This window comes from Bos taurus, chromosome 18 (assembly GCF_002263795.3).
Source record: "Bos taurus isolate L1 Dominette 01449 registration number 42190680 breed Hereford chromosome 18, ARS-UCD2.0, whole genome shotgun sequence".
Lineage (NCBI taxonomy): Eukaryota > Metazoa > Chordata > Mammalia > Artiodactyla > Bovidae > Bos > Bos taurus.
Window position 1 is genome coordinate 60,048,854 of NC_037345.1, and position 11,538 is coordinate 60,060,391.

Consider the following 11,538-nt stretch of genomic DNA (forward strand, 5'->3'; position numbering starts at 1 on the left):
CCTACGGTTTTGGAAACCAGACTCCATCTCTTCAGCACCTATGGGGAATAGGACCCTGGAAGCCTCTGCTGCGGGAGGCACCGGCCACAGGCCTATTATGGGAAGCAAAGTCGAGCTGTAAAGGCTCGCCTGCGGAGTTCAGGGAGGGGGCGCCCCAGGGCAATCCTGACCCGGACCCGAATGATGAGACCAGGGAGTGTACGTGTGCACGCATGTGTGTGGGTGCTTTAAAAATGTTTGTTTTTGTCAACAATTTTTATTATTCACATGTTCCATAGAAACAAGAACCTGGGGGGGGGGGTCACGGAAGTAGGCAAAAAGATTTTTAATGCAGATTCGCAGTAGCTCTGTATACAACTCGAAGCAGCCAACTCCTCCCTTCTCCCAGTCCCTCCAGTTTACAGGGCACAGGGCTAGGCTTTTTCCTCGCTCCGCCCCTTGCCGGTAGGCCCCGCCTCGGAAACCCGGCCTCTAACCCGAGGAGCCCAGCCTAATGACCCGGAAGGTGGAGGGCTCGCAGCCAAGGTCATGGTCCTGAGGTAAGTTTCTTCTTTGTACCGTGAACTTGTGCTGTGCGGTACCCCTAGTCCTCAAGGTGTGGGAGTCGCTAGGGATCTAACATGCCAGGACCCGGCCCTCCGCCCCAGAAAATCTGGACTTCGCCGTTTCGGGTCCGGTATGTTTTCTTTTTGGTTTGAAGTCGCTCTGGGCCGGTCCTTGCCCTGACTTTTCTGCTTTCGTCCCACGTAGACACTGCCTTTCAAGACTCTTTCCTTCATAAAATCCTCTACTGACCCCCGCGCCCCACCCTCACCCCATGTAAAATACTCGTCCGCGGGGTGGATTTGCGCCCCCCAGCCTTGAACTCTCGGTCTCTGGAGGCAGCGCCGGCCGCTCTGCTGCCGCAGAGGCCGCGTCTTCTGCCTTCGCCTGGGGGAAGGTGAGCTGGGCGGGTCGTGTGATACCCATGCTCTTCGGTCCCCAGGATCTCTCCATCCCCCGTTAGAAAGTGGTCCTTTCCGGAAGGCGGGCATTTTGTACTTGGGTGAGGGAGTATCTGGAAAAGGAGAGACCGAGGGAGAAGTAGAAAACCTGAAGGGAAAAGAGTGAGGGAAAACGAGTGGGAACGTAGAGGGTCGCTGAGAGACACGCGAAGAAGCAGTAACCTGAAAGTGGGACGTCGCATCTGCAAGATTGCAGGGCAGCATAAGGAAGGGAACCCGGATCAGCGTGAGAAGGCGGGATCCCAGAGGACGGTCATTTCATGAAAAGAGTAATAGGAAATGTTACAAGAGTTGGAACCTTGGCCTTCAGAGCCATGTGGTGCTGGGAGAAAAAGTGGACAGAGGGTGACAAGAAGAGCAAAGGGAAAGAAGGAGCTGGAAGGAAGCATCGCCACCTGGGGTCTCTGAGGAGGAAGGGAGTGTATCCAGAGGGCTGAGAAGGAGCGGAGATGGGGGAATAAAGAGGCAGAAACACACAGAAATTTTATGACAGTCAGAAAGGGTGGGAGAAAGCCTCAAGAGGCAGAACAGCTTGCACAGAGGGGCAGGACAGGTGTGAGGGAAGAAACAAAGAGGAGGCCAGAAACAGCAGGAGAGCAGAGGAGAGCAAAAAATACACGCGACCAATGAAACAGGGAGGCAGGTAAACAGAGTAAAATGGAAACACCTAGTAGTGCAGGTGGGGGAAAACTGGATCCAAATGGGTGATAGGTTGTTTTGATATGGATCATTGAGTTGTAACATTGATATGTGTCCAGTTATGGCTTTTAAAATTTGTTTCAGATTTTTTTCCTGGCATGAATGGCTTCTTCTCTTCTTATGTATGTAGTTTCTTTGGTAAGTAGTACATAATTTTAGGAGGAGGGACTGGCAACCCACTCCAGTATTCTTGCCTGGAGAAATCCCATGCACAAAAGAGCCTGGGAGGCTACAGTATAGGGTCTCAAAGAGTTGGACACAACCAAAGCTATTTAGGATGCAGGCAGGCACCTAATTTTAGAATATGTTGATGAGTAGTTGGCAGAAATGTCAATGATCTTCTGTACTAACAGTCAAAATTTAGTTTTACGGGTTAGCCTTGTATTGTTTTCTTCCTCTTCCTGTGAGCTAGTAAAATTGTGAACTCTGAGGTGATATGAAGGTGTTTCCCTCAGGTCCCTCTTGGCTATTTTCTGCAAGTTCTCTGAAACATGGGCTTGATTAACTTGGAGAATTTTTGCAACAGAGCCCATCCATAATGAAGAAATTTGCTCACAACTGATTTCTTTCTTTTCCTATTTGAGTATAGTTGATTTACAAGGTTCTGTTAGTTTTAGGTGTACAGCAAAGTGATTTAGTTGTACATATACATGTTGATTGTTTTTCAGATTCTTTTCCCACATAGATTATCACAGAGTATTGAATTAGTTCCCTGTGCTATACAGTATGTCTATATTAGTTATCTGCGTTATATATAGTAGTGTTTATGTATTAATCCCAACCTTCTATTTTATTCCCCCCTGCATTCCCCTTTGGTAACCATAATTTTGTTTCTAAGTCTGTGAGTCTTATTTCTGTTTTGTAAGTCAGTTCACTTGTTTCATTTTTTTAAGATTTTAGAAATGAATGATAATCATATATTTGCCTCTCTCTGACTTCTTTCACTTTATAATAATCTCTAGGTCCATCTATATTGTGGCAGATGGCATTCTTTCATTCTTTATATGGCTGAGTAATATTTCATTGTATATATGTACCATATCTTCTTTATTTACACATCTGTTGGTGGACGTTTAGTTTTTCCTTGTCTTGGGTATTATAAATATTGCTGCTATAAACATAGGGGTGCATGAATCTTTTTGAGGTATAATTTGGTGCGGTTTATATGCCTTGGAGTGGGATTGCTAAATTGTATGGTAATTCTGTTTTCAGTTTTCTGAGGAACTTTCCACAGTGGCTGCACCAGCTTGAATTCTCATCAACAGTGTGTTTCTATATACTTGAAATTTTCCTAGAAAGAATTACATGCTCTCACTACATAGTCTCACAGAATGGTAATTTTGGGTTGATGGAAGTATGGATTACTTGATTGTGATAATTATTCCCAGTGTATATGTTTGTCAGAGAATCACTTGTTCCATTTTCATTCATCTTTTATATCTCAATAAAGCTGGAGAAGAAAAAGAAAAAGTGGGAGATGTGTTGGGCTTAATCTTCTGTTAGTGGTACTCAATCCAGGCTTCATAGTAGATCAATGAGTCATTTGTATAGACATATTTTATACACTTTGACCACAAATTCTTAAGACCGTGGGTATGTGGCGAGATTTCAATAATATTTAATTGCCCCTGTGATTCCAGTCTGGACTTGTCACTGAACATCAGGACTGTGAGTCCTCCTGTTTCTGAGGACTGAGATCTAGCCTGAGGAGGAGGTGCTCTGTTCTGCGTGGGATGGACCAGGGCCTGGTCTGTGACCTGAAGGGGGTTGTCAGGTCAGCTCAGGTGCCCACTGCTACTGTGTGGCATAGCAGCCTCAGGAGGGTGGGGAGATCTGATGAAAAGTGTGGGGAAAGTGACTGGTTGGTCTCTGTGGGGGAGTTTACTGTCCTGAGTCCCTCCTGTGACAGTGGGGAGCACAGGACTCTTAATCCACATGGTGAGATCTTCCCTGTGTGTGTGGTTGCAGCAGAGGAAGAGGGAGTATGTTTATTCTAACCATTAAACAGCCTGTTTTCAGCTTTGAAGCTTGACCTCTAAAGATGCAAGTTGTCTGAGTAAGAAGCCCATAAGAAGAGGAGGAAGAGGACAGTAAAGGATGGCTGTTTCTCAGGTGAAGTCATAGTCTCAGTTGATGCTTCAGTCTGTCCTTGAAATGCCTCTCTTTGGATTTCTTTCTGATTCTGAGGTGTTCTTTCTTGACACCTGTACGTTCATCCTTACCTAGTGCCTTCCCTCAGTACATATTTATTAATTGTTGCATCTTCTTTTGGAATCGACCCTTTTATGATTATGTGATGTCCTTTGTCTCTTGTGTCGGTTTTTGTTTATTTTTCTGATACTGTGCAGTCACTCCTGCTCTCTATAGGATAGAATATCTTTTTCCTTCTTTTCACTTTTTGCCTTTCTTGTCTTTAGATTACTCTGTCGCTCTAGCTGTCTGTTTTCTTCTGGTCACTTCCTCTCATGGTCTCCGCTCAGGCACCCTGTACAGTGGTGAAAGGCAGGAGCTCTGGCCAACCCACTTCACTCCACTGGAACTTCAAAGGAATGCATTTGGAGTTTCCTTTTAATCATGACATTTGGTAAAATGTTCTTTTTTAATAATAATATATTTTTCAATATTATTTCTGTCTTTTTTTTAATGCTTCAAGAATCTCTTAAGTTTATTATTGTGATTTTATCTGTTATCTTAAAATAATGTATAACAGTAATAACTTTAAAATTTTTGAATCAGTGTTATGTCTGTACTAGTTTTTTTAGTATCCTAGTGTAGAATCTTTTTGGGAAACTCAATTGAGTACAATTTGTACATTTTCATTGTCTGAAGGATCTTAGAATGCATGTAAATAAAACCAATACTGAAAAAATAGACTGAAAAACTGTCAGGAGACTACTCAGTTATTTTAGTGTTGACCTGTATGCATAGGTGTATGGATGTGCATGTCCATGGTTTAGATAAACGATGTCATGATTTGGGGCTTCCCTGGTGGCTCAGATGGTGAAGAATCCACCTGCAATGTGGGATACCTGGGCTCGATCCCTAGGTTCGGAAGATCCCCTGGAGAAGGGAACAGCTACCCACTCCAGTATTCTGACCTGGAGAATTCCATGGACAGAGGAGCCTGGCAGGCTACAGTCCATGGGGTCACAAAGAGTAGGACATGACTGAGTGACTTTCACTTTTCATGATTAAAAAAAAAAAGAGATCATGATTTTAAAACTATCATATCGTTTTGCGGTTGATAGTGTGTTTTTAATATGTTCATCGTTTTGCAGTCAATAGTGTATTTTTAGTATGTTCATCGTTTTGCAGTCAACAGTGTATTTTTAGTATGTTCATCCTTTTGCAGTTGACAGTGTATTTTTAGTATGTTCATCGTTTTGCAGTCGACAGTGTATTTTTAGTATGTTCTTAGTATGTTCATCGTTTTGCAGTCGACAGTGTATTTTTAGTATGTTCATCGTTTTGCAGTCGACAGTGTATTTTTAGTATGTTCATCGTTTTGCAGTCGACAGTGTATTTTTAACATGTTCATCGTTTTGCAGTCGACAGTGTATTTTTAACATGTTCATCGTTTTGCAGTCGACAGTGTATTTTTAACATGTTCATCGTTTTGCAGTCGACAGTGTATTTTTAACATGTTCATCGTTTTGCAGTCGACAGTGTATTTTTAACATGTTCTCTGGCCTTGATTTTTTTTCCTATACTACCATGTTCACAGTTTAAATAATAATAAGATTGCTAACATTTTGTGTATGTGTGCGTGTGTGCACACTTGTATAATGACCTCTTAGGCTGATCCATGTTGTTCATCTTGAACTTCTTTCAAATTTTCTCAGGGAGTCATCTGTCAATGAATTTTTAATGCTCATTACTTTTGATTTTTCAGCTTCAGTTCTAGAACCCAAACATGGTAGTTCAGGTGCTTACTAGATGATTCATTAGGTTCTTGACCTGAGTCAATTTTTCAGTGTCTCTGACAGTTTTCTCCTCTGTAAGATGGTAAAAAATTCTTTAATGAGCTGTGATGTTGCTAACAAGTTAAAAATGTTAAACATTTAGAGTAACGCATAGTATATAGGAAGTATTCAAATGTTGTTTGTCTTTGCTGCTGTCATCATCAGCATCATCTTTGGAGGTTTTGAACTTTCTTTAAAACTACTGTGGACTTTGTCATCTCTGAAAACACCACTCATATTCCTTTATATCCAAGTTTGATAATTCTCAGTGTGTCCAACATATCTAGCCCTTCCACATAGACAACCTGGTGTTGAATTATTATTTGTATATATTTCATGTATTGCCCACAAAAATGAGAAATCTACTTCTATTTGGAAGCTATCATAATCTCAATGACAAAGCACAGGAAATTAAAATTAGACATACAAGTAGCTCTAAGTGCCTTTCCATGGCTCTGTCAGAATACATTCTTCAACTTAATTGATCTTTTACCTCTATTCATTTTGTATGGAAATAGGAACTCTCCTCATGGCCTTGGTGAAATTTTTTTTTTTTTAAACTTTAAGTCACAGTTGACATTGAATGATGTGGCCATCCACTTCTCTCCAGAAGAGTGGGAATGCCTAGACCCTGCTCAGAAGGCCTTATATGTGGATGTGATGTTGGACACCTTCAGGAACCTGCTCTCTGTGGGTAAGGGTAACTTGCCTCTAAAAGTTGGGAAGGTATCTTTGGATTTACCCTTGTTTGCCTTTTGAAATCCCCTACCTTGCTTAACTGAGCTCAAAGTCATGTTGACTCAGGCATGAAAAGCTTCATAATGTAGCCTCAGGAATTTAAACATGCCCTTTCTTCAGATGATTTGGCCTGGCCACTTCATAATACACCAGAAGTGTAGTGGAGAATCCTATTTATTGTTCCTCAAAAATTTAACATGGTTGAGAAGTTTCATAACTGTTTGAAGTATTACTTTTATTTAATATCTTATATTCAACCTGAAACTTATATTCATGCAGTGTAATGAATAGGATATCTATGGTTCTTTATATCTTACAGATATTTCTCATCTATACATCTGGAAATTACAACTAAAATCACACACTGATAGAGGAGGAGTATGCCGAACAGTGATTTGGGGAAGAAATGAAATCCCGGAAACCAAACATTTTAACGTCCCAGAAATTCAGGAGAACATGAATGACTTCAGGTTTCAGTGGAGAGATGATGAAAGAAATTACAAAAATATCTGTACATCCCTTAACCAAGATGTCACTGATAGTAGAAGTCAGCATGGTAGAAGGGATGCAGTAAACAACCGTACTGGAAATAGACTTGTGTTAAGCCTTCAGGATGAACTACGTATGTTTAAACATCAACAGAAAATTGCATTTGATCAAGCTGATAAGTATGTCAACAGTAGCTCCTCATTTTCACCTCTTCAAATAGTTTCTCCTACTCTCCAAACCAATATTTATAATATATATGGGAGTGACTTTATGGATCCTTCCATACTGATGCAAAACCAGATCCCACACAGGGTAAGGCCTTACAAATTGTATGAGTGTGGCAAAAAGCTTCATCAGGGCTCAAATTTCAGGAGTCATCCGAGAATCCATATAGGAAAGAAATTACACATATGTGATGTATGTGGCAAGGTCTTTAGCCGAAATTCAGATCTTGTCATTCATCAAAGAATTCATACTGGAGAGAAACCTTACAAATGTAATGAGTGTGGCAAGTTCTTTAGTACAAAAGGAAAGCTTTCAGTTCATCAAAGAATTCACACTGGAGAGAAACCTTACAAATGTAATGAGTGTGGTAAAACCTTTAATCAGAGCTCAATCCTCAGTCGACATAGGATAGTCCATACAGGAAAGAAATTGCATCAATGTGATGTATGTGGCAAGGTCTTTAGCCAAAATTCTGACCTTGTAATTCATCAAAGAATTCATACCGGAGAGAAACCTTACAAATGCAATGAGTGTGACAAGGTCTTTAGTCAAAAAAGAAAGCTTTCAATTCATCATAGAATTCATACTGGAGAGAAACCTTACAGATGTAATGACTGTGGTAAAACATTTAGTCAGAGCTCAACCCTCAGTCGACATCAAATAATCCATACAGGAGAGAAATTACAGAAATGTGATATGTATGCTAAGATGTTTAGCTGAAATCCAGACCTTGTAATTCATGGGAGCATTCATACTGGAGAGAACCCTTAAAAATGTAGTGTCTGTGGGAAAGCCTTTCATTCTTCCTCAGGTATCAGCAGACATGAGATAATCCATGCAGGAGGCAGAGCCATATAAATATCATGTATGTGGCAGAGTCTTTCACTGAAGCCCTTGGACTTCATCAGGAAATTCATAGTAGAGAGAAACCTTACAAATGTAATAAGTGTCTTTTGTCAAAACAAACCTTGTGAGTCTCCCAAGAATTCATAATAGAAACCTTACAAACGTAATATGGGTGTGACAGGGTCTTTCTTGAGAAGACAACCCTTTTTTACTAGTTTTACTACCCACAAATTCATATGGCAGAAAAGCCTTCCAAATGCAGTGAGTGTGGCAAGGTCTTTAATCACAAGGGAAACCTTACAGTTTACCAGAGAATTCATACTGGAGAAAAACTTTACAAATGTATTGAGTTATGCAAAATCTTTTATGAGTTGCCAGCCCTTGCAAAGCATCAACTGAATTCATACTAGAGAGAAACCTGATAAGTGAGTGTGGCACCATCTTTAGTCAAAGTTCCACTCTTTTAAGTCTTTGGATAATTCGTAATGGTGAATTTGTCAGAAGGAGACAATCTCCATTGACAAATGCCTGGGAGTCATCCTGCCATTTCCCAGTGATGTACTGACATACAGAGGCACGGCATGTTACAGAGAAAAGAAGACTTGTTTTCCTTTGGATTTAAATTCATCCTGGGGCTGGTCCCTGCCCTTGGCTTTTCTTCCACATAGGTCAAACATTTTGCTTCTTCAAACTGTACTACCTCTGCTCCTGCTGTAGCAGAAACTAAATGAGGCACCCCATTATGTTAGCCCACATACAGTCCTTTTTCTCTTCATCCCATAAGAGAGGGAGATGTTTGTTCTCCCTCTCTTTCTTGCTTATTTGCAATCTGAAAATGATGCCCTCTAGCTACACTTGGCATTTATCCTTCCAAGAAAACATTACTTCCCTCTCGGAGCATTCTTCATTCCAAAAAGAATGTCATGGGACGATGACCTCAGAGACCACCAGAACCTGTTCTTGAATCGCCTCATGCCAGCTGTGATGATCTCAATTCACCCAGGAAGGGGAGAAGAATGCAAGACCACACCAGCCCTCATTCTTTTTTTCAGCCCCATTTTCCACCTGGGGGAAAAAAAAAAAAAAAAACCCTGAAAACCTTAAGACCTCTTCCAACTTCCCAGGAAGCAGGGGCACAGTTTTTGACACATTGGCCTACTGTGTTCCCCCTTTACCTGGCAAAGTAATAAAGCTACTTTTTTCTACTCCAAAACTCTGTCACCGTATTTCTATTCAGCATTGGAGAACTTTTGGGAACAATCCCCCAGCCTCGCCCTATCCACCCTTGGAGGGTGGCAGGACATGCCACGTTCTCTCCCTGATCCTGGAGAGCCTGCCCCTGAGGCCCCCCTCTTTCCCAGCCCCTCTTCTTGCGTCTCCTCAGAGCAGTCCTTCCTCTTAGGCCTCCCCGTTTGGTCAGACCTTCCTTTCATCCCCCTGTGGAGGTGCCCCAGGCCAGCCATGTGACAGTCATTGTTTTTCTGTGTCCAATTCAACTCAATAGGAAAATGTTCTTGAAGGCAGGCATGTTATTCAGTCACATCCCTGGAAATATGTAGGCAAGAGGGTGTAGAAGAAGCAGAGACAGAAGGACACAGAAAAACAGCTGAAAAGAATGAAGGGAACCAATGAGAATACAGACGGTGATGGCTGGGGATCTTGCAAAGAGACAGTAACATAAAAGAAATTGAGCCTTGAAAGTCAGTTTTATAAAAGTAGTAATGGAAACAGGATCTGCAGGGGTAGAAGAGCAATGTAGGGAGAGGAGTCCTGAATCAGTGATAGGAGGGAGAGCAACAGTGGTGAGGATTAAGGAGTTGGAAACTTGGCATTCAGAGCACTGGGACCCCAGGAGAGAAAATTAGCAATTGGAGGAGCAGAGGAAGAAAGAAAGCAGGAAATTTGATGCATAGTCACCTGGGGGTGCCAGAGAATGAGGTGGAAGTGAGCATAACATGGATAGGTGAGGTGTACCTCCAAAAGCAGAGAGGGAGCAGAGATGGGAAAGAAAGGCAAAAACAAGATGGGGCAGTCAAAGGTTGAGGGGAAAATGCAGTAAGAGGGGAAATGAGTAGAGTAAGTAGGACCCGTGTGAGGTTTGAAATAGGGCAGGAACACCAGTAGAGGGGAACAAAAAGAGAAAGAGGGACTTCCTGATGGACCAGTGGTTAAGAATCTGCCTTCCACCACCATATGACCCAGCAATCCCACTGCTAGGCATATACCCTGAGGAAACCAAAATTGAAAAAGATATACCCCAATATTCATTGCAGCACTATTTACAATAGCTAGAACATGGAAGCAACCTAGATGTCCATCAATGGATGAATGGATAAAGAAGTTGTACATACACAAATTGGAATATTACTCAACCATAAAGAAACTAAAGTCATTCAGTCGTGTCCGACTCTTTGCAATTCTATGGACTGGAGCCCACCAGGCTCCTCTGTCCATGGAGTTTTCCAGGCAAGAATACTGGAGTGGGTTGCCATTTTCTTCTTCAGGAGATCTTTCTGAGCCAGGGATCAAACTCTGGTCTCCCACTTTGCAGGCAGACTTTACCATCTGAGCCACCAGAGAATTCCAGCCATAAAAAGGAATGCAATTTGAGTCAGTTCTAATGAGGTGGATGAACCTAGAGCCTATTATACAGAGTGATGTAAGTCAGAAAGAGAGAGATAAATAGCATATACTAACGCATATATGCTCAAACTACCACACAATTGCACTCATCTCACACGCTAGTAAAGTAATGCTCAAAATTCTCCAAGCCAGGCTTCAGCAATATGTGAACCGTGAATTTCCAGATGTTCAAGCTGGTTTTAGAAAAGGCAGAGGAACCAGAGATCAAATTGCCAACATCCGCTGGATCATCGAAAAACCAAGAGAGTTCCAGAAAAACATCTATTTCTGCTTTATGACAAAGCCTTTGACTGTGTGGATCACAATAAACTGGAAAATTCTGAGAGATGGGAATACCAGACCACCTGACCTGCCTCTTGAGAAACCTGTATGCAGGTCAGGAATCAACAGTTAGAACTGAACATGGAACAACAGACTGGTTCCAAATTGGGAAAGGAGTCCATCAAGGCTGTAAATTGTCACCCTGCTTATTTAACTTATATGCAGAGTACATCATGAGAAACGCTGGGCTGGAAGAAGCACAAGCTGGAATCAAGATTGCCGGGAGAAATACCAATAACCTCAGATATGCAGATGATCACCCTAATGGCAGAAAATGAAGAACTAAAGAGCCTCTTGATGAAAGTGAAAGAGGAGAGTGAAAAAGTTGGCTTAAAGTTCAACATTCAGAAAACTAAGATCATGGCATCCGGTTCCATCACTTTATGGCAAATAGATGGGGAAACAGTGGTTGACTTTATTTTGGGGGGTTCCAAGATCACTGCAGATGGTGATTGCAGCCATGAAATTAAAAGACGCTTACTCCTTGGGAGGACAGTTATGACCAACCTAGACAGCATATTAAAAAGCAGAGACATTACTTTGTCAGCAAAGGTCCGTCTAGTCAAGGCTATGGTTTTTCTGGTAGTCATGTATGGATGTGAGAGTTGGAC

General features: G+C 41.8%; 2 protein-coding genes across 3 annotated transcripts in view; both read left to right on the forward strand.

Annotated features, from left to right (window-relative positions):
- LOC132342734 (zinc finger protein 701-like) overlaps positions 1–3,809 on the forward strand; it is a 29,691-nt gene extending 25,882 nt beyond the window's left edge. Inside the window, exon 6 of the mRNA XM_059877232.1 lies at positions 3,723–3,809. Within this exon, the coding sequence (XP_059733215.1) occupies positions 3,723–3,742 (20 nt within the window). The 3' untranslated portion in view covers positions 3,743–3,809. The remainder of the gene's footprint in view (positions 1–3,722) is intronic.
- Positions 3,731–11,007, forward strand: LOC132342733 (zinc finger protein 160-like). Of its 2 annotated transcripts, XM_059877226.1 has the most exons (3): positions 3,731–3,815; positions 6,233–6,359; positions 6,723–11,007. In XM_059877226.1, the coding sequence occupies exons 1-3, from the start codon at positions 3,801–3,803 to the stop codon at positions 7,835–7,837; spliced, it is 1,257 nt and encodes a 418-aa protein (XP_059733209.1). In that variant the 5' UTR covers positions 3,731–3,800; the 3' UTR covers positions 7,838–11,007. The 2 variants fall into 2 exon arrangements, with proteins under 2 accessions (XP_059733209.1, XP_059733210.1); XM_059877227.1 differs by lacking the exon at positions 3,731–3,815 and having other exon boundaries at positions 6,278–6,355.
- Positions 11,008–11,538: the final 531 nt, after the last annotated feature.